The sequence below is a fragment of the Chelonia mydas genome, chromosome 1 (genome assembly GCF_015237465.2).
Source record: "Chelonia mydas isolate rCheMyd1 chromosome 1, rCheMyd1.pri.v2, whole genome shotgun sequence".
Taxonomy (NCBI): domain Eukaryota; kingdom Metazoa; phylum Chordata; order Testudines; family Cheloniidae; genus Chelonia; species Chelonia mydas.
The window spans coordinates 326,205,210-326,228,081 of NC_057849.1; the positions used below are offsets into that span (position 1 = coordinate 326,205,210).

Sequence of the window (22,872 nt, forward strand, 5' to 3'; positions counted from 1 at the left end):
TAGCATTGTCTTAAAACATACAAAATAAAGGCTGTAAGTCTAAATTGGAGTGAATCTCATTTGTCACCCAACAAACCATAATATTTGTATTTGTAAAGTGCTTTGAGATCTATGGATGAAAAGTTCTATGTAAGATGTGGCATTAAAGTATGAAGGTTTGCTTTTTTGCCCTTGAAGTCCATGTGAGCAAGATCAGTCCCTTGTATAATAACTTACTGAAGTCAGACAATGGATGGCAATTCAGATTGCAACGATTTCTTGTAAATAACAGTACCTTGATGGAGGATTTAATGGTAAATATAATCTCTATTACAATTCAATTGTATCCATTCTCATGCACAGTAATTTGGGAGAGTATCTACTCAGCAACATTTAGCCACTGTGTGCATGTATGGGCATACAAAATATATCAATTATATTATTGTATTGCTTGAATGGCATTGTATATTATTGGACTGGGAGCATGAACTGTGTGTCTAGGAGGAATTATGTCTAATCCATTTTTATTTATTGTTCCATTACAGACACTGATAGCAGCACAGAAATGATACTGAAGTTTACCCATGAAGTTATGCCATATATTCTAAAAGGAGAAAAATGGTCTCAGCATGCCCCCATGTGGTTGTAGACTCCTATACACAGTACCAGAGAGAGACTACTGTTTGCTCACTATTCGGGAGAGATTTAGAGGCAAATCAATCAATTCGGCATCAAATCCAAATAAAGTACATGGAGATTTAGTGGTTTTTGTTTAAATAATTCTGTTGCCCTGTTTCACTGAAAAATGAAATGAATATATGGAAGTGCTTTCCCCCAAAATCTTACTATCTCGAGTGTATTGTGAAAATGTTTAATGGTCATTTATTTTCATGAGGCTTGAGACAAACTGAAAGGGATCCCTGGGGCCTTTCCTTGCTTTGCTGATATAATTGTTGCTGTTCTCACTTAGAATTTTAGGTGCACTTTGTTTTAATCGGGATTTCTGGAAAAAAAAAACCCCAACAGTTCTACAAGCAGATGTCAACCATGATGTGATGCTCTGTAAATTTTGGTAGGTACCATTTGATATGGCTAGTACTCCTGTTTGCTGCCTCTGTGTGCTGGTTCAAGAAGTGTTATGTATTACAAGGTAATCAATTATATTAATTATGTTTTTTTTTAAAAAAAGAAAAGAAAGCAATTGATAAATCAGTAATTAGAAGGGAGTGGAGGGCTCTCAACACCTCATAGGACTGGGCCCATAATGAATTTCTTCTTGTGGTGGCTTTAAGCAAGTTGATGAGTTGCTTAGTTGGCAGAATTTGTGAAAATATCAGGTTTTGCACGCAAATATTCCTGAGGGAAAAACTGGTCATTTTACAGTCATAGTCTTGGTTCTGGGTACAACAGACACTGCCTTTCTGACAGCTGAGATCAGAAGAAGTGCTTCTCTTAAAAGTAGTTAGATTTGCACTTTTGGGAGCATTAGAATATTTTTGGTATTGGGCCTTCAATGCTGAAGCTCATTCCTGTTGCTGGCTTGCAAGATATCAAGTTTAAGAACAAATAAATTGGCATTCTGGATCAGAGCAATGGGTCTTGAAGCCTAGAATCCTGTCTCTGAGAGTGGCCAACACCAGATGCTTCAGAGGATGCAGCATAAAACCCCAGAGTGTGCAATTTACATTTGTTGACCTTCAGGGCACAGTATAAGTTCCATTCATTTGCTCATGCTCTTGCTTGAAGTGGTGTGAACAATATCATAAATAATGCATGGGTTTCCCAATTAATAGGGATGGTTTAAAAAAGGTTTTGCCTTGCATTATACCATCATGGCATCCAGAAATTAATTTTGATGCTGCCACTCTTGACAGGGTTCATTTTAAAAGTGATTTGTTGATTTAAAGTCAACCCAAGGCCTTGGCATTGAATACACATTACTGAAAATACAAATAATGAATAAATCAAGTAAAGAGCTGCAATTCAGAAGTTAATAGAAACACAGATATTAGGGATGGCAGACTCTACTATATTTGGTCATCTTGTGTAATGCAGGACTGTCCACTACACTCAATTTTCTAGTGTTTTGTTCAGTTTAATTTTAAAAGTCCCAAGTGAAAGACTATACGCAGTGTAATCGTGTTACTGTCAAGAGAATTTTCCTGAAACTAGGACTAAAATTTTCCTTTCTTAATTTTATTCCACTAATCCTACATTTAAATCCTCTCCCTCTTTGATGTTTGCCCTCTTCATATATTTATAGACTGTTCTCTATACCTCTTAACTTTCTGCACATATATAGAACTTTCAATCTTCCAAGATGGCAGCTATCATACTATGAAAAGTGGTTTAACATAAACTCATATTTTAGCAGCTACAAAGAAAGATTTGCAGTTTATCCTTAAGGGATGTACTGTAAGGTATATCTCTAATTCTGCTCTACCGCATATCAATGATATTTTCAAAAATTGGATGCCCCATGCTTCCAATATTAGATTTTTTCAAATTCTGTATATAGCTCTTGCATAAATTGTTTACATATTGTGACGGGGCAAGGCCAGATGGCTATAGAAAAGTAGTGGGAGATAAATACATTAGCTCCAGGCTAAACAAATCCCTGGTACCAGGTTAAGTTAAATGGAAGCTGCTCCAGGTCAATTAAGACACCTGGGGCCAATTAAGAACTTTCCAGAAGGCAGGGAGAAGGTTAGGTTGATTGGGACACCTGAAGCCAATCAGGGGCTCGCTGAAACTAGTTAAAAGCCTCCCAGTCAGTCAGGTGGGTGTGCATGTCAGGAGCTGTGGGAGGAAGTCGCGCTGTTGGAGAGGCTGAGTAGTACACACCATATCAGGCACAAGGAAGGAGGCCCTGAGGTAAGGGTGAAGCAGAGCTTGAGGAAGTGAGGGCTGCTGTGGGGGAAGTAGCCCAGGGAATTGTACATGTCATGTTTCTAAAAGGTCAGCTACCATAGCTGATACTATTAGGGTCCCTGGACTGGAACCCGGAGTAGAGGGTGGGCCCCGGCTCTTCCTGCCCCCCCCCCACATTTGCCCCCTGATTAATCACTGAGACTGGGAGACAACAGAGACTGTGCAAGGAAGGATAACTTCTCCTCACCTCCCTTGCTGGCTTATGATGAAAACGGCTCAGTAGACTGTGACCCTTGTCTCTAGAGAAAGAAGGGTTACGTGGAGGGTCACAGTGAGCCTCTGAGGCTAGCGAAATCTGCCAGGAAATGCGGGACCCTGGAGGCAAGGGACCACGGAGGCAAGGACAGAGTTTTGTCACAGTATGTATGTATTTATACATATATATTCCATAAACTTTTGTGTCATAAGCCAACTAAATACAACAATCTAAAATTCCATTGGGGCATGTTATTCTATATTTGCATAAAAATGTTGAATTAATGCAACATAATTTTGAACCATCAATGTAACATGAAAACAAAAGAAAACTGAACTGAAATGATTGGGTAATATTTACTGGTATTTTTTTTAATATTAAGGTTTTCTTAAATCTAAAAAACCCTCAGCACAATCCTTCCTGCATATTGTCTTTCACTCTCCCCCACTTTCCCCCCCTCACTGAAGAATAAATGACCTTATCTTGAGAAGTGCTGATCACCTTTAACTCATATTGATTTTAGTGGGAAACTCCTACTGACTCCAATAAGAGGTATGGGAGCACAGAATCTCTCAACATCAGGATCATATAATCTCATGACTCTCCTTACACAGGGGTCTTTGTTCTACAATGCAAACTACATCCAAGGTATAAAGTTACATCTAACCAAAGCCCAGCTGACAGCACCTTCTCTTTCCTCTCATTTTTCCACCACAACCCACACACAGGATAAAGAGAGGTGAGAAGAGAGAGGTAGAGGAAAAAAGAGAGGACGGGGCTGAGGGAGCGAATGGTTAGAAGAGCCCACAGTCTTTCAGGTTTTCTTTGATTATGATGTCTGTTACTGCATTGAAAACAAACTTGATGTTCCGGGTGTCTGTGGCGCAGGTCATATGAGAATATATCTCCTTGTCTTCTTTCTTTAAATTCAAATCTAGGAACTGCTTGTTGATGTAATTTCCCGCATCTTCAAATGTGTTTTGTCCTAATTGGAAACAACAGTGGATGACATAAACATTTTTCCTCAAAGGCTTCATAGCAGCTGATAACAAACAATTTTGTCAGGAAGATAACTTGAAGCACCCACCCTTGAAATTTCTGAAACTAAGCTGAGCACCAAAATTCATATTTCATCATATAAATAATTGGTCTGGTTTTGGGACTTGGCAAAAGGAGGAAAGCAGTAAGTGTGAGAAATAGAGGAAGACATGAGAAAATAGTAGGACAAAAATGGAAAGGAAGAAAAGAGTTGAAAATAGAAAAGAAAGGACTGGCAGAAAGGAAGGTGAGAAGAGGAAGGGGTAAAAAAAGGGAAGAAAAAGCAAGAAAACCACATAAACCTCAAATTTCAAAATTGACTAGCAATTTTGGATGGCCAACTTGAGATATCTTAAAGGGGCCTGATTTTCAGAAAGTGCTGAGAACCCATCTTCTGAAAATTAGGCCCCTTTAAAAGTTGGGCACTCAAAATTGCTAGACCCTTCTGAAACAGTCTGGAAAATTGAGCTGTTTTTCTACTGGCAAAAGAGTTGGGGGACTTGGCAAAGGGAGGAGAGCAGTAAGTGGGAGAAACAGGAAGAGATGAGAAAATAGCAGGACAAAGATGGAAAGGAAGAAAAGAGTTGAAAATAGGAACGAAAAGGCCTGCAGGAAGGCAGGCAAGAAGAAGAAAGAGGAAAAAAGATCAAGAAAAAGCAAGAAAGCCAAGTGGGTCTAAGGATGCAATATTTGTTTCTTTATGTAATTTTCCTATTTGTCCTTCCCTAACAGAAAGAAGGATCCTGGAAGGAGGTTCAGGGGATCCACTTTAAGGCAAGGGCAGATGTGGAGGAGAAAACTTTTGGCTGATAGCTGCCTAAAGACAATGGTGAGCCTCAGTCATGTTTATGCAAGGCCACGTCCTAAGCCGGTATCAGCATAGCTCCTTTGAATCTGGCCAATATTGTTTCACTGTTTGGCCTCAGTTTTCAAAATTGAGTAGCAATTTTGGGTAGCCAACTTGAGACACCTTTAAGGGGCCTGAATTTCAGAAAGTGCTGGAGAACCCATATTCTGAAAATCAGGGCCCCTGTGAAAGGTATTCCAAGTTGGGCACTCAAAATTACTAGTCACTTTTGAAAATTTGGGCCTTAATGTACATATTAGGATAACAGTCTGGAGCATGGCACTGTTTTTCTACTAGTGCAGTATAACGTGACTTTATATGTTCTGCTGTACCAGCCTGTAACAATGACTTTTTTCTATATCCATAGAAATTATAACCTCCCAAAAGGACCGGCATTCACACATTTTACAGTATATCTTTATGGAATGCAGAAAAAAGGGCGAGATTCAGGCCTGGTGTAAGTAGGTGAAACTCCATTGATTTCAATGGCATTGCACCTGCTTATGTTGGTTCTGAATTTGGTCTGATGTGTATCAGTATAGCATCCACACAGAATGATGATAACATAGTGCGTGTTTGTCCTAATAACCTTCTGACAGCTCTCGGCAGCTTTGCCTATGCTGACTATTTGAATGTATTTTTCATCTTGAAACCTACAACTTACCATCATATTCTGGAAAGCAGACACTGAGATTAACTTTTGTTATTTTTTCTTGGAAGAGGTCCTTTTTATTTAGAAACAGCACAATGGAGGTGGTAGCAAAGTACTTTTGATTACAGATACTGTTGAACAGGTGAAGACTTTCATGCATTCTGTTCTGTTAAAATGCAAAAGGAGCCGATTAGAAGCTGACAGCATCCATCACCTTGTGTTACTTGTACTCTGATATGGTCTTCTATCAATATACCAGTATAGTGTGTTGACCATTAAAAGAAGGCTATTAGGAAAAGGAAAGGGAACATAAGAATATAAGAATGCCTATACTGGGTCAGACCAAAAGTCCATCTAGCCCAGTATCCTATATTCCGACAGTGGCCAATGCCAGGTGCTTCAGAGGGAATGAACAGAACAGGTAATCATCAAGTGACCCATCCCCTGTCGCCCATTCCCAGCTTCTGGCAAACAGGGGAAGGGAAGGTTTCTAATGTGCCATCAGAGAACACATTAAATCTTCACAACTCACAAGAGGTTGTTTTTTTTTTCCCTTCTGACTTACCACATTTTCATCTTCCGCCAGGATCGTGTCATAGGCACTGAGTGCAACACAAAATATGATGCAAGTAACTCCTTCAAAGCAGTGCATCCACTTTTTTCTCTCTGATCGCTGTCCACCCACATCAAACATTCTGGGCAGAAAAAAATAACATGCATACTGTGTGTAACAGTAGATAATTGAAGACACACTCACACCTCCAAAGTACACAAAGTAACTAGAGATGGATGGATATTGTAATAGGTAGCTGGCTCAAGCCTTGGGTGGGCACTATTCTCCTTCCCCCTCGGGGAAGCCAAGCAGACCTGCATTTTTTCTTCCAAATGTACATTGGGGATCCAGTACAAATCAAAGCCCTACTTCTCCAAGGGAGCTCTGGGTGGCTGGCCCCATACATTCATGCAGAGCTCCAGTTAAGTCACTAGGGCTCTGCACAGGTGAAGAAACCCATCCACCCAGAGCTTGGTGCAGGAGTGGACGTTAAATTTTCCATTGAAATGAATGGGGGAGGGGGCCTTTTGTAATAGGCACAGGCAGGGAGCCTCCCTAACTTTTTTAAAAAAGCAACGCAAATCCATTATCATTTTCTTTGTTTAATTCTTGTGCATGTGGAGAACTGGCAGATTGATCAATAGAAAACATAGGAGTAAGGGGAAGCCAGCCACTGGTTGACCTAGCAGTAGCAATTAAGGCTCAGATTTTTAAAGGTATTTACGTATTGCTGCGCTCAGCACCACAATGCCTAACTGATTTAGGATTCAAAAATCTAATTTTTAAAAGGGATTTAGTCACTTAGGAGCCTTTGATCATCGAGCTGAGCTATGAGGTACTAGTATATTTTTAATACGAACCCTTTCAAAAATTGTTTAATTGGAAGTATGGGTGTGTTGGCAGGGGGATGTTTTACTCTGTGTCTGGAAAAGACCTTAGTTGGAAGCAGACATGGCCAATTTTCAAGAATAAGGCAGAATTATGACAGCTGGTCATGAATTTTTCATCAACATTTTTTCAATGAAACATGCAGTTTCTTGAAAATCAAAATTTTCTATGGAAAATTTTTGACTTTGCTGGTTTTTTAAATTTTTTCTCAATGGAGAAAATCCAAGTGGAGTCAACTCAAATTGAAACATATTAATTTGTCAAATTGAAACATTTTGTTTTGGGACCATTTGACATTAATCTGGATTTGCCTAAATTACTCACAAGAGTTGTAGTTGAGGTGACTCATGCCCCTATTCTTCCTTATGAGCTGGGCTCCCTGGCTGGACTACATCTCTAATGGTGCCCTGCAGTATCCCCATCCCCCACCCAGTTGGATTGTCAGGGTGCATCATGAGAATCCCATGACAGTGGTGAGAGATGGAGTCCAGCCCTGTCAAGGTTCCTCCTGCACTCTGAACTCTAGGGTACAGATGTGGGGACCTGCATGAAAACCTCCTAAGCTTACTTTTACCAGCTTAGGTTAAAACTTCCCCAAGGTACAAATTAATTTTATCCTTTGTCCTTGGAATAACCACTGCCACCACCAAACTCTAACTGGGTTTACTGGGAAACGTAGTTTGGACACGTCTTTCCCCCCAAAATCCTCCCAACCCTTGCACCCCACTTCCTGGGAAAGGTTTGGTAAAAATCCTCACCAATTTGCGTAGGTGACCACAGACCCAAACCCTTGGATCTGAGAACAATGAAAAAAGCATTCAGTTTTCTTACAAGAAGACTTTTAATAGAAATAGAAGTAAATAGGAGTAAAGGAATCACCCCTGTAAAATCAGGATGGTAGGTACCTTACAGGGTAATTAGATTCAAAACATAGAGAATCCCTCTAGGCAAAACCTTAAGTTACAAAAAAGACACACAGACAGAAATAGTCATTCTATTCAGCACAATTCTTTTCTCAGCCATTTAAAGAAATCATAATCTAACGCATACCTAGCTAGATTACTTACTAAAAGTTCTAAGACTCCATTCCTGTTCTATCCCTGGCAAAAGCAGCATATAGACAGACACACAGACCCTTTGTTTCTCTCCCTCCTCCCAGCTTTTGAAAGTATCTTGTCTCCTCATTGGTCATTTTGGTCAGGTGCCAGTGAGGTTACCTTTAGCTTCTTAACCCTTTACAGGTGAGAGGATTTTTCCTCTGGCCAGGAGGGATTTTAAAGGGGTTTACCCTTCCCTTTATATTTATGACAAGCCCATAGAGGAGAATGGGGGGAATGAAGCACCCAAACTATGAGGTAGCGGGGGAGTTGTGGCAGTTAGATATTGAACAAAGCTGAAACTAAATATTGTGATTTGGTTCAACAAACTGAAATGAAACACTGAAGATTTCAAAATGTTGGACCATTTAGTTTTGATCAATATTTTTCAGAACTTTTGTTCCAAGAAAACAAATGTTGAAGTATTGGAATTTCACATGGGACAGAAATTCCAATTTTTGACCCACACTAATAATTTTCAATGTCAATGCAAATCATAGTTCTTCTTGCTGTAAAAAAAGAAGACGAAGAAGGAAGAAAGAAAGTAGATGCAAATCCATAATAGTAAACTATTTGCATGCTGTTAAAATAATTTAGGTAACCAGATTGCACAGGAGTCACAAGCCACCATGAAGGTGGCACAGCATGAAACCTGATTCTTAGACGTTTGCAGATGTAAAGATGCCCTTTTAGGTCTCTGATGCTGCAATCCGTACACAGACAGGAAGACAGTTGGAGTTGTGCCTGAGTATGGGCTGCAAGATTAAAGCCTAATTCAAATTCCTCAGGGATCTCTTAAAAACCATTTCATTATGAACTTAAACTTGGTAAGTTCACGACATAGTTCATAACTGAAACAAGCAAAATACTATCAAATAAGTAAAAGAGGATTCAAAGATGCCACAACTGAGTTATTAATATACCAGCCTTTTTGGATAAGTAGCATCCGGAGGAATCAGCCTTTTGTAATTATTTTTTCAACCTTTACAAAGACCTTGAAATGTGACAGACCCACCAAGAAGCATCAGAGGGTTTTATACCTGAAGTTCATATCTTTGAAGGAAAACTGAGTCTCAATAATTCCAGTTGTTTTCACTCGTGAACGCAGAACATCTTGGTCGTTGGGAACATATCCAGGAGCTGTCAGCCTGTCCAGATCATTGAGATAGCTAAAGAAATTGAGCAGAGTTTAATAATCCGTGAATCAAAGGAGATTTCTGATACCAATAAAACTGAGTGTTTTTTTCCCAATATAAATGGGCCTGTGTTTACTTCTCTTTCTCTCTTCCACTCCTGTAAACTGGGAGAAACTCCACTGAAGTCAATGGAGTTACACTTGTGTCAAAGTGTTTATTTGGACTCATTCTACTCTCACATACAGAGTGGTGTCCCATAGGTTTCAATGGGGATCTGCCCTCAGAAGCAAGAAAAGAATTTAGCATCTGCTGGAAAACTTCAACTCCAGCACATCTTTAATCTTCCTCAAGAATGCTAAGAAAGCACAGATCAGAAAGGTAGTTTGTCTAGTTAACTTAGTTCAATCAAGTAGAAGGTTCCATCATGACAAAATCCATCTGGTAGAAGGAGATCTTCCAGGAAACTGAACATCAGACAATGTTGCCAGGTTGTTGCTATAATATCTTTCCTCTTCTAAATGGAATAATGTCATAATGAGTGAACATAATGGTTCAGAAGAATTCACAACTAAGGTTCATTTCCCTGCACATGCATGAATTTACAAGTTGAAGGTCCAGGAATGTGTGTGTCTTCTTTATTATTAATTACTACTGTTGATTCACATTTATATTATAGTAGCACAGGGAGGCCTTAACCCAAGTTGGGGGCCCATTTTGTTAATATCCTCACAACACCCCTGTGAAATGGGGAGTACTATCCCCATTCTACCAAGGGGTAAAGTAGGCACAGAAGTTTAAATGCCTTGCCTGGAATCACACAGGAAGTCCGTGGCAGAGCCAGGGATTGAACCAGATCTCGTGAGTCTTGAGTGCATTGACCATCCTGAAGCTCACCCTTCTCCTATCTCTCTTTTAACTTCAAGTAAAGGTTTAGAAATGGCTCAACAGTAACCCAACTCCCTAACATGTAAAGATTCCCTCCATTAAGAAGTTAAACGCTAACATAAAGAGAGTTATGAACCAGCAACAAAAAGGAAGGCAAGAACTTTTTTGGCTTATAAGTATATTGACTCTTACAATTGATATCCAAATAGTGAACAAAATGTAAAGGCAAAATACATCAGTTTTGATATGTGGTTTAACAATGGTGTCATCATCTTCAGACCTCTGGGATGTCTCTGAGCCGGCACTTTGACAGTGATTTGTTTATCACAGACAAACAATGAATGTAGCCCAAATGGAAGTCTCTCTGATGTTTGTTAGGCTTTGTGCTTTTTTCATCTCTCACACAAGGTTTAGCCTGTGTGCGATGTGCCTATGTACAGTTCAGCTAATTGGAGAACTACAAAAGCAAACACCGCAACTCACCATCGTAATCCGGCAATGTTTAACATACCTGCAAATTTAAAAAGTGCAAGTGCTGGGATTTTCCAGTCCTTGCAGATTAGTAAACAAATGGGATTTTCATATTGCAAACTGAATAGACTTCACAGAAGAAGGAAGGAGTACTTCAGCTCAGCTGAGCATTTCAATGTCAGTCTGTTATATATGTCCAGCAGAAATGGCTGACCTATTGTTTTAAAATTGCCATCAAATTCTCGTTCATTGGGTCTAAATTCCTGTTCTCTGAGCATGCGTCTTAGCAGTTACTCTAGCCAGAGGTCAGTTTGTGGGAGTCAGGAGCCATGGCAGTCTTCACTATGTATAAAAGTAGTAAAGCACACGTGTATATGCTAGTCAGTATACACACACCTTGGGTCTTCTTAAACACAAAAACAGTTAAGTCCCTAAACAAGCCAGAGGCATTAAGTGCTAGTTCTGGCATTCCATAGTTCAGGCTGCAACTGAATTTCTATTATAACCCTAATTTTTCCCTGTTACACTGTCCTTAAATTTAGATTGTGTCTGATTCCAAGATAAAAGATTTCAGCCAAATTTGAACTGATTTGGACAAGGAATTTCTAAATTATGATACCCTAAACATAGAGATGGTCTCCAGAGTTCAAGAAGTTTAAGAAAAAACAAACAAACAATAAAAACACCGGAAAGAAGGAGAGTGTCCAAACTTACTGGACTCACCTAACAAAAAAGTTCAAAGATCAGTCAATGAAACTCGTGGGGCCAGATCCTCAGCAGGTGTAAATTGGAGTATCTCCATAGAAATAAGTGGAGCTATACTGAATTACATCATCTGAGGAAATGTCTTTTATTATGCATTATTTGTATTATAATAGCATTTAGGGGCCACAGTCATGGATCAGGACCCCGTCGTGCTAGGCCCTGAACAAAACACAGAACAAAAAGACAGTCTCTACTCCAAAGCGCTTACAATCTAAGTAGTTTTAAAAGCAATTTAAGTGCAATGTTAGAATGGCTAGTTGGCTCCAGTAGGCTTTAAACTGACCATGAGAGCTTTGAATGCAATGGCAAAACTCACTTGCACTTTAACAGTACAGGATCAGGGTCTAAAGAAGGGATTGTCAACCTTTGGCACGCGGCCTGCCAAGGAAATCCGCTGGCAGGCTAGGATGGTTTGTTTACCTGCAGTGTCCACAGGTTTGACCGATTGCAGCTCCCACTGGCCGCAGTTCACTGTTCCAGGCCAATGGGGGCTGCGGGAAGCGGTGTGGGCCGAGGTATGTGCTGGCCGCCACTTCCCGCAGCCCCCATTGGCCTGGAACAGCAAACCACGGCCAGTGGGAGCTGCAGTTGGCCAAACCTGCAGACGCTGCAGGTAAACACACCATCCCAGCCCGCCAGTGGATTTTCCTGATGGGCCGCATGCCAAAGGTTGCCGATCCCTGGTCTAAAGGTCTGATTTTCAAAGGTATTTAGGTGCCTAAAGATGCACATTGGTATCTAGTGGTATTTTAAAAGTATCCATTATCTCTTCATCATTTACCACTCTACCAATCTTGTGTCTTCCACACATTTTTATCAACAATGATTTTCTGCTTACTTCCTGATCATTGATGAAAATCTTGACTAGCACCTGACCTATCTGGTGTATTGAAAATGGTGTTAAAATTACAAGCTATCACTTTAAGTTTGCAAGGGGTTTGAAGGGAAGTGGGTCTTTCAGAGTCAGTCTCCAAGAGCCAGCCTAGAGTAAGGTAGGATAAGTTATGTCTCTCTACTTTCTCACTGTTTTTGGTTCTTTGTGTTATGGTTCTGGATTTTAAGAAATAAATTAGTGTTACATTCCAACTGCAACCTTCCAGAAAGTATTTTTTATACAATTTCTCTGATTGAATGCTATGAACATAATAGTCTAGTACCAACCCCAGGGAAACCCCACTAGAAAACACTCCCTTTCAGTGATGATTTCCCATTGATAGCTACTTTGAAATCTGTCCGTTAGTCGTTCTTAATCCATGTAATTGATATTGTATAGTACTAATTCTTTAGTCTGAATGTTGTGTTGTACTAAATCAAATACCCTACAAAAGTCTAAGAATATTTCAACTATTTTATCAACCAAATTTCAAAGAATGAAATATCCTCTTATCATTACTTGTTTGCTTTGTTTAAATGTGACTAATGCATCATAGGCAAATCAAAAATTGTCTTGGTTTTTTTCAAGTTACCATGCATTTATTTTCACCCACCACATTTGCTGCATCCCTGCCTTTCTCACAATATTCAGGCTACATTTGCTATATTTCCCTGATAGCAATAATAAATGAATGACTAGTAGAAACTACCTTTTAAAAGCTCTGGTAAAGACCATTTAATTTTAGGTCTTTCTTGAGAGCACATCATTGCAGTATCTAACGCTCTTAAGGGAAAATTCTTCACTTACTAAACTGCTGAGTCGTTGAGCTGATATTCTGCTGCCCTTTCAAAGCAGGCTTGGATTCCTGGGTCATTCCATAGTCGCTTTATGATTTCAGACAATTCAGGAGTCATGGATCCATCCTCTAGAGAATTTGCCATAGTGTACAGTTGTCTTTCATCTTCCTAAAGGGAAATTTCAGTAAATATAGTTCAAACATATTGTGGTCCTTGATCTCTTTCTGAAACATACTTATTCTATAATGAATCACAGTGGTTTAGTAATTTCTCATTCTTGCAGGTTTTTTTGTCATTGTTATGTTGATCTGTGCAACTTTTCTGTGTGTGGGAGGGCGGGGGGGGGCACATACGCACACCTTCATGGCCTCGCAGCTTATCACACCACCTTCTGGTGCAGGTCCAAAGCAGGAGTTAAGTGGTTAAGAGAGCATGCTCTGGCTTTCTGTACCACAGGTCAATTTCATCCTAATAGAGCTATTCACAGCAGATCGATATGGCAAGAAAGATTTTTTTATGTAGTGTCAGAGACATGTCATCTGAGCTAAAGTGTTAGTGAGATTTAAGACTTAAATATTTCCTAAGGATATTTTTAATGTAATTTGAAAAAAAAATTACACAGGTTTTGCTAGCTTTAGGGCACTACAACCCCCTCTCCCCCCCCCAAAAAGCTGATAAGTGAATCCAGCTAATGAATGCATTTCCCTTCTGATGTGGACTTTAGGGACGGAACCTGTAATTGAAAAAGAAAAGAGTGGCAGTTTTAAATATATTATTCATAGTTGTGTGCATCCTGTTGTAATTAATCAACAAAAGACTGCAGGCAATGTACTGTGCGGAAAATATATATTTTTTCAATACCCAGTGGCTTAGAAGCAGAGTTTAAATAAAGAGCTTGATTATATAAAGATCACTTGATACACTGTCATATCAGTGGATAATTATAGAAAATAATCCCTTATCATCATTTCTCACCAAGCTAAGTAATATAATAAGACAACTGAAATGACTGCAACCAGATATTAATTTGAATGTGTATTATGGCTGTTCAACACCAGGCTACTGAGTTAGGTGCCTAAGTAAGGATTTAAAAACCTACTTTTGAGCACACAGTTTTGATAATGTTGGCATTTGCCCAGAGTAAGATGCAGCAAGCCTTTGACAGAATGAGCTCAAGGTGTCCTAATTCCAAGTCTTGTGTTCTAACCATTGGAACAAATTGCCTGTTCTCTTTTTAATTTTTGAAAGTTGTTTTGTTTTGTTACTTTTCCTGGGTCTCTTTCACGACTCCCAGATAAATACTGTAGAGTGAATGAAGCTGATTGCAGAAAGTTATGTTGGTAACTGTAACATGTGAAGCAAATGAATCACAATGAAGAAATAACTAGAACTGATTGAAAATGTGATATTTTGAAAGTTTTCAAGAATAAAAATGGATGTGTTTGAAAAAATTAATGAAATATTCTCCCTTTTTTTTTTTTGCTCTAGAACAAAACAAACTCTTCCCTTTATTTTAAATTGTAGCAGTAGTGATCAATACTGGCTAAAAGGCAGGAGCACTGTCTTGTAGATCCTCTGTTCCTAAATGCGATCACTGAAGGCAGGGACTGTGTCTTAATGAATCCTATTCATGTTGGCTTGAGTCAATACTGCTCAGTGAAAGTAAAGGTGACAGAATTAAGCCTTACCCTATATCTACACAATACTGAGCACAATAGCTACATCACTAATAACAAAACTACTTCCTCCAAGTTTTGTGGTGGAAAGTGTCATTTAGAGAAAACAAGAGAAAAATACAACAGATGTTGAGCGTGAATCATGAGGGCCGATTGGGTCCTGTGGACCATATATTATATGTCTATTTCTCTTTCTAGTATATCCAGCATCAGTAAAATACAAACACTGGAGTCAAATATATTTCACAAAATTTGACAGACTTGGGTGTCATATACCACAGAATATCCAATTACATTGGATAGAATGAAAGAGGATGCTGCTCTAGATGTAGAGTCTTGGTCTGATCTGAAATGTAAGTTCCTTTATTCCTATCTCAAATGAATACGTAAAGTACTTTAATTGAAGGTTGTTTAAAAAAAATGGATTAGCCATAAGGATCTGTGAAACTCAGTAGTTTCACCCAAAGAACTTTATGCAAACATTTTCTTTTGCTTCAGTCTTCATAGGTTTGGGTTTGAACAAAACTTGCATCTAAAAGCAAAGCCCTGTTGAAATCAATGAGTATTGTCCAGTCTCAGGTCAAAACTGTGAGAAAGGGTCAGAACATAAGAATATAAGAATGCCATACTGGGTCTGGCCAATGGTCCATCCAGCCTAGTATCCTGTCTTCCGATAGTGGCCAATACCAGGTGCTTCACAGGGAATGAACATAATAGATAATCAAGTGATCCATCCCACGTTGCCCATTCTCAGCTTCTGGCAAAGAGAGGCTAGCGACACTACAGAGCATGGTTTTGCATCCCTGCCCATCCTGGCTAGTAGCCATTGATGGACCTATCCTCCATGAACTAATCTAGTTCTCTTTTGAACCCTTTTATAGTCCTGGCCTTCACAACGTCCTCTGGCAAAGAGTTTCACAGATTAACTGTGTGTTGTGTGAAGAAATACTTCCTTTTGTTTATTTTAAACTTTCTGCCTATTAATTTCTTAATTAATAGTTCTTGTGTTAGGAGAAGGGGTAAATAACACTTCCTTATTTACTTTCTCCACACCAGTCATGATTTTATAGACCTCTATCATATCCCTCCTTAGTCATCTCTTTTCCAAGCTGAAAAGACCCAGTCTTATTAATCTCTCCTATATGGAAGCTGTTCCCCATACCCATGAACTATGTATGATGTAATGGAAAGCATAATTTAGTCCAGGTTCACCAAGAAGGGGCATCAAGTGGTGGATCCTTGGAACAAACGTGACATGCATTTCAAGTTCATAATGAAACTCAAATGGTTTTGCGTTTCATCAGAAATTTTTCATGCATCTCTAGTTATGAATAAAACATTATATGGGCAGACTCATTGTATTATTAGTTATAAACTAGCAGTATTTATATTTTTCTACGTTTCATCATTCTTCATTTTCTTCAAACTGTAAAGTGTTTGTTTATAATTTTTAGGCCAAAATACCATATGCCATTATCATAAAGTGCTGCCTTTTGGAATAAGAAGTTAATTTCACATAAGTGGCTTCAATTCAATATAAAATAAATCTTTGGGGAATACCTATATTGAACGTAAGGGTAACATTCAATAAGCAGTTCATGCCATAACTAGAAAAGCCAATTGAAATTCTGGCTATGCTTAAGCCTTTGAGAAATTTGCAACAGGATATGAATTATACAACAACAACAATACGCTTAGATGGCAACGATCCATGGCACTGAATGTCCATGGCCACATTGTACAGCTTTACTCCTGGCATCTAAAAGTACCACAGAGTTATTACTGATCTGGTGCAGCCAGGTTAATTGTGGATGACCATGTGGCTGGTGCCAGTCTTTGGCTGAGCAGTGCCCCCTCCTGACCTCAAATCCAACCTTTAGGGCTCGATGTGCGGGAGCTTTATCTTTGAGTTGGGCTATATGACCAAAAAGTGTCAGCCAGCAGTGACCATTAAGGTCTTCAGTCCTCTCAAGGCCAGTTCTCAAGAATATATCCCTATTACTGATAAAATCAAACCATTTTATGCCCAATAGTCACCACTGGCAATGCATATGGAATGCGTCCAGCCTTCTGATGTCTTGTGTAAGCAATGTCCATGTTTCAGTTCCATATAAGGGGATCGGAAGTACACAGATTTGATAAATCTGAACTTTTTCATATAATTTCACTTTCTTTTGGCTCCAGAGCCTATGCAGGTCCTTCAGGGCAGAGGCTGCTGAACTGATTCTGCTCAGGGTGTCTGGCTGTACCCATTTGATGACAATTTACTGCCTAGATACATGAAATCATCCACTACTTCCATGGTTTGTCAGGCAGCACAGATGTCCTGTATCAGAAATTTTGCGCCATCACTCTGGATTTTTGGTTTTGCCAGAGAAACTCTTAGTCCAAGGGCAGCTGCCATGTGTTGAAAGCTCTCTAGTGCCTCTTTAAAGTAATTTACACCCTGTCCAAAGAGGACAACATCATCCACTTAATCCAGGTCTGTATTAGAAGTTAAATTGACAGCTATACACATATTTGCAGAGATATGTTCAAGGAACCAATCCATTGCACGACTGAACAGGGTTGGGGCCAGGACAACATCCCTGATTCACCTCTGATCTAGTGTAAAACCTCTCAGACCTATGGGTCCCCCATCACATCCATGTCCCCAGTCATTATGCAGATCGTTAATTAACCTCAAGAGGTTGTCAGGAATGCAAGTGCCTCATATAGCCTTCCATAGGGTAGCTCTGGTGACAGAATCAAAGATGGTCTTTAGGTCTACACATATTGCTGTCAAAGACATAAGAACAAAAGAATGGCCATACTGGGTCAGACCAAAGGTCCATCTAGCCCAGTGTCCTGTCTTCCAACAGTGGCCAATGGTAGGTGCCCCCGAGGGAATGAACAGAATAGGTAATCATCAAGTGATCCATTCCTTGTCACCCATTCCCAGCTTCTGGCAAACAGACAGTAGGGACACCATTCCTGCCCATCCTGGCTAATAGCCATTGAAGGACCTATCCTCCATGAATTTATCTAGTTCTTTTTTGATCCCTGTTATAGTCTTGGCCTTCACAACATCATCTGGCAAGGAGTGCCACAGGTTGACTGTGCGTTGTGTGAAGAAATACTTCCTTGTGTTTGTTTTAAATCTGCTGCTTATTAATTTTATTTGGTGACCCCTAGTTCTTGTGTTATGAGAAGGAGTAAATAACACTTCCTTATTCACTTTCTCCACACCAGTCATGATTTTATAGAACTCTATCATATCCCCCCTATTTGTCTTTTTTCCAAGCTGAAAAGTCCCAGTTTTATTAATCTCTCCTCATATATCTTTTTTGAGATGGAGTGTCCACATCTGCACGCAGTATTCAAGATATGGGAGTACCATGGATTTATATAGAGGCAATATGATATTTTCTGTCTTATTATCTATCCCTTTCTTAATGATTCCCAACATTCTGTTCGCTTTTTTGACTGTTGCTGCACATTAAGTGGATGTTTTCAGAGAACTATCCACAATAACTCCAAGATCTCTTTCTTGAGTGGTATCAGCTAATTTAGATCCCATCACTTTATATGTATAGTTGGGATTATGTTTTACAATGTCCATTACTTTGCATTTCTCAACATTTAATCTCATCTGCCATTTTGTTGCCCAGTCACCCAGTTTTGAGAGATCCATTTGTAGCTCTTCACGGTCTGCTGGGACTTAACTGTTTTGAGAAGTTTTGTATCGTCTGCAAATTTTCCCACCTTTTGCCACCATTGAATTTGTGATAGATCTCAAATAAAAGACAAAAAGCAAGCGTAGTGTCCATTGTAGATTGCCTAGCAGTGAATCCCGATTGCTCTGGACAATGGCATTTCACAAGGAAAGGCTGGAGGTAGATGAGTAGGACACACATAAAAACTTTTCTGGGAAAAGCAGGGTTATTGGCCTATAGCTACTGCACTGCACTTTATAAGTGCATGGACCTTTGCACTTATAAAGTGGGATGGCGATCCCTTTCTTCCACTCCACTGAAACCTTCCCAGTAATACAAGCCCAGACAAAAATGCTGCTCTTCTGGGTTCTCCGGTGCTGCTGAGAAATTCAGGTGTTATGCTATTGGGTCTGGCAGCTTTGCAGTTTCTTCATGGCAGTGATACTCTTCCCATGTAGGTACATCTACACAGGTCTCAGGGTCAGGAAATGCAACTACCAGCAATGCATCCATATATGGGCATGGAGTTGATTCACAATTGTTAAGAGCAGTCTCATAATATTCTTTCCATCTTTGGAGGACTTCTTGGGTCAAACATGTTTTACTCATCAGCTGTATTTATCCACATAAACCCCATGCAAAGTCCAGTTTTGATCGAAGTGAGTAAGTAGCTTTGAATGCAGGGAATAATTTATTAGATCTTATTCCATCTTCTGTCTCTTTTGCCAAGTTGTCAAAATAAGCTTCGTGCCCCGTTTTTACTCTCAACCAAAAAGTGCCTTGTCAATGGCATCATGGCAAACACCTTGTTCAGCAGCATCATGGCTCTGTTTAGCCTTAGATTTCTTTTGCAAAATTTGAAATATCTCATCAGATAGCCAAGGGAATCACTTGTAGCATTCCAGTTTGGGAACAGCATCTCTGGCTTCTTGGATGATTGTACTTATGGCTGTCCAAGCTGATTCTACGTCATCTGGGAGAGCACCATTTGTGTCAAATTTGTTCTCTGTTGTGACGGAGTTAGCAAATGCTGAATTTTCTCAGATGCATTTTGCCTTATGTGTCATAAGAGGCATAGTCTTGCAGTGAAATCAGGAGGTAACTGCCATTTTAGCAACAAGGAGACGGTCAGTACCTGCTGGGGCTTCTCCACTCTGAAAGCCCAATATGACCTTACTATAGTATGATTCCAGAGCAATAGATGTGAATTGTAGGGAATATATGTGTTAATTACAGGGAATTGATTAATCACAGCATTAAATGGGAAGATGTAGGCCCTTATATGAGTTCTGTCCCTGCGGCTCCTGGTGATAGTGATGGGAGCTTTGCATGAAAAGTCTGGGATAATAGACTTTCTTGTGTGGAGGAAGTGGGAATTACTTGTATGTCTGTATCTCTAAAGAGTAGACCTAACGCTTTCATTTTGCATATGGAACATTAATACATAATAGGACTTCAAAGTGGCTGGTCCGTGTGCAAGGGCACAAAGTGTGTGTGAGGGAGCAAGGGGCTTCCATTCTCCTTTACTCCCTGTGCACTCCACCGTGTGCAAGCCACAGTGGAAATATTTGATGGGTACTCAGGGATTGGAAAGTACCAGCACCACTAGTGCCACCAGCCACCCTAATGAGGTTGGAGAGAGAAGTGGGGGGTGGAGGTCATGTCTTCCTCTGTGCACCACCAGCAGAACTAAGCAACCACACAGGGGAGGAGACGCTGCACCCCTTACAGATGCAGTGGTAGGTGTGCTGCTTCTGCACAATGTGGGAGCTCTGGGGAGCACAAGCAGGCCATGTAACTCTGTACTACTCTCACCATGGCTCAGTGACCTTTCAGCCCCTAAACTGAGCCCCCAAATTTGTCCATAAAAGGGAAAAATTCATTGCACTTCCCAACAGCAGTGGAAAAGTAGCTGTTAAACACAAAGGGATTATCTCTCTTATTAGTGGCGAGGAGGTGAGTTACTGGTTTGGGTTCTGGGCAATATTTGTACAAATTGAATAACATTTTGCTCAAAAGTTTAGATCTCGAATCTCATGTGTCAGCCTTCAAAAAAATGTTCGATTCAGTGTTAAATGTTACAATTCAGATGCCGAAGGACACAGTGACACAAACAAAATTCAAGAAGAATAAATGTGTCCACTACAGTAAAACAAAGGCTGAGCTCTCTTGCTATCCCATAGGCATCCATTATCTTGATACAAACGTTCGTATTTGTATGCCTTTTCAAAGGCACAGATGTCATACTTACTTTACTGGCTGGGTTTTTATAATCAATCCCTAAAGTGGACATCGCCTTCACGATAGCCAGGATGGATTGCAATATGTTACTGTAAATGACGGATCTGAACTCCATGCATTCCTGATCTGTGAAGCCATCTTTATGGATGATCCTGTGATGCAAATAGAAAAACAATCTCAGATAACTTTCAAGTAAAGGTTCAAGAAGAACTGGATAACAAGTGCTTTTGAATTCTGTTTGAATACTAAGAAGAACTTAATGTAGCCTCCTCTAGAAGAACCATTTGTAAATCAGGAAATGTGAAGCCAATTGTGAGTCTCTGAAGTCAGCCAGCTCTTCTGGCTGGTGAAGAGGTGGGTAGGTTCGAGACCACTATCTCTACACATCTCTGCCCACATTGGAGTGGCTAATATAGTAGGGCACTAGCAGGGAACAGTCCTTGGGCTAAAGGGAACAAAAGGACTGGGATGGTAGCTCTCCTATTTCACAGCCAGATGGACAGTGAGGGTGAATGGAAGATCTAACACTGAGGGATAGATTGGAACTTCATGATCTGTCTGAGTTAGGGGTGGCACCTAATTGCACTGCTCCAGGAACAGCCCAGAGAACAAATTGTTACTCAGGTTGGGTCTACACTACAGACCTATATCGGTATAACTACATTGCTCAGAGGTGTGAAAATCCACGACCCTGAGCGACATAGTTATACCGACCTAACCCTGCCGTGTAGATGGTGCTATCTTGACTGGAGAGCTTCTCCTGTTGCCATAGCTACTGTCTCTCAGGGAGGTGGATTAACTAGACCAACAAGAGAAGCTCTCCCTTTGGCATAGTCACGTCTTCACTTAAGTGCTACCGTGGTGCAGCTGCCCCGGTGCATGAAGACAAGCCCTCTGACACAATTCCTCACTGACTCTGGAGGGGAATAAGTTACTTCCCCTCATTTTGGGGTGCAGCTTACTCCCTGCTGTGCATCCAGCTAGGTGTTTGACTGGAAATACAGGGCAGAGAGCCAAGGCTACTCCCACTCCTCCCACCCTTCCTGCCCACTTACTCAAAGGTGAAGAAAGGGTACCAAGTGAGCTACTCCTGCAGTTTCCCTGTAGCCAGAATTACAATCCAAACAGGGCTAAGTAGGACTCCCTGCCCAGTAGAATAAGGGCTGTGACAATGTAGTTCTGAATTAACAGAAGTGTACAGCGAGAGTTTTCTTGCAAGGCACAAGCCTACACTAAGGCCTTGTTTACACTACACAGTTTTGTTGACAAAACAGTGGGGGTGTACCCACTGCAATGCTCCTTCTGCCGACAAAACTCTCCTGCGTTGCAGACAAAATATAACCACCTCGACGAGAGGCGAAGAGCTTTTTGCGGCAACATTATATCGATAAAGTGTCAGTGTAGACACTGCACTTGGTTATGTTGCTGTAAATGGCCTCCAGGAGGTGTCCCACAGTGCCGTTTGTGACTGCTCTGGTCAGCAGTTAGCACGCAGGTACACAGGCATCCACCCCTCCTCCTTTAAAGACCTGGGAATTTTTGAAATTCCACTTCCTGTTTGCTCGGCATGGACAGCTCACACAGCATCTTCGCAGATGACAATGGTGGCTCCACACAGCAAATGCTGTCCTGCTTGGAGCACACCTGAGTTGTTGGATCTGCTGGCACTGTGGGGAGAGGAGGCAGTGCAGTCCCAGCTGCGCTCCAGCCATAGGAATTTTTATACCTATGGCCAGATTTCTCATGGCATTCTGGAGAAGGGCTACGAATCGTACACATAGCAGGGCCATGCAAAGATAAAAGAGCTGAGGTAGGCATATCAGAATGCAAGGGAGTGAAACCTTTGCTCTGATGCTGCACCGAAAACTTTACGCTTCTATAAGGAGCTGGTCACCATCCTCTGCAGTGACCCCACCTTCACCACCAAGAGCTCCATGGATACTTCGGCAAGGTTGGAGACTGCGGACAGTGGACTCAACCCCAAGGATAAAGTCGTGAATGAGGAGGTCAAGTTGGAGGACGATGTGCAGCATATGGCAGGGTCGTCTGGTGGCGTGGTGAGTCCAGATCTCTTTTCCACTCCAGAGGGATCTAGCCAGGCCCAGGAGTCTGTCTCATGATACAGGAGAGAAGAGCTCTGTTCCTTCCCCC

The 22,872-nt window shown here is 40.6% G+C and overlaps 1 protein-coding gene across 2 annotated transcripts in view; it reads right to left on the minus strand.

Annotated features, from left to right (window-relative positions):
• Positions 1 to 3,323: 3,323 nt before the first annotated feature.
• The window catches only part of GNAT3 (G protein subunit alpha transducin 3), a 61,800-nt gene continuing 42,251 nt past the window's right edge, over positions 3,324 to 22,872 (minus strand). The window contains exons 3-8 of one of the 2 annotated variants that reach the window (XM_007060809.3): positions 20,732 to 20,873; positions 13,120 to 13,277; positions 9,222 to 9,350; positions 6,209 to 6,338; positions 5,656 to 5,809; positions 3,324 to 4,091 (exon numbers count right to left, since the gene is read on the minus strand). In XM_007060809.3, coding sequence (XP_007060871.2) covers positions 3,901 to 4,091; positions 5,656 to 5,809; positions 6,209 to 6,338; positions 9,222 to 9,350; positions 13,120 to 13,277; positions 20,732 to 20,873 — 904 coding nt within the window. In that variant the 3' untranslated portion in view covers positions 3,324 to 3,900. Of the gene's footprint in view, positions 4,092 to 5,655; positions 5,810 to 6,208; positions 6,339 to 9,221; positions 9,351 to 11,405; positions 11,598 to 13,119; positions 13,278 to 20,731; positions 20,874 to 22,872 lie in introns of those variants that run through there. The other variant, XR_006292549.1, reaches the window with a different exon arrangement.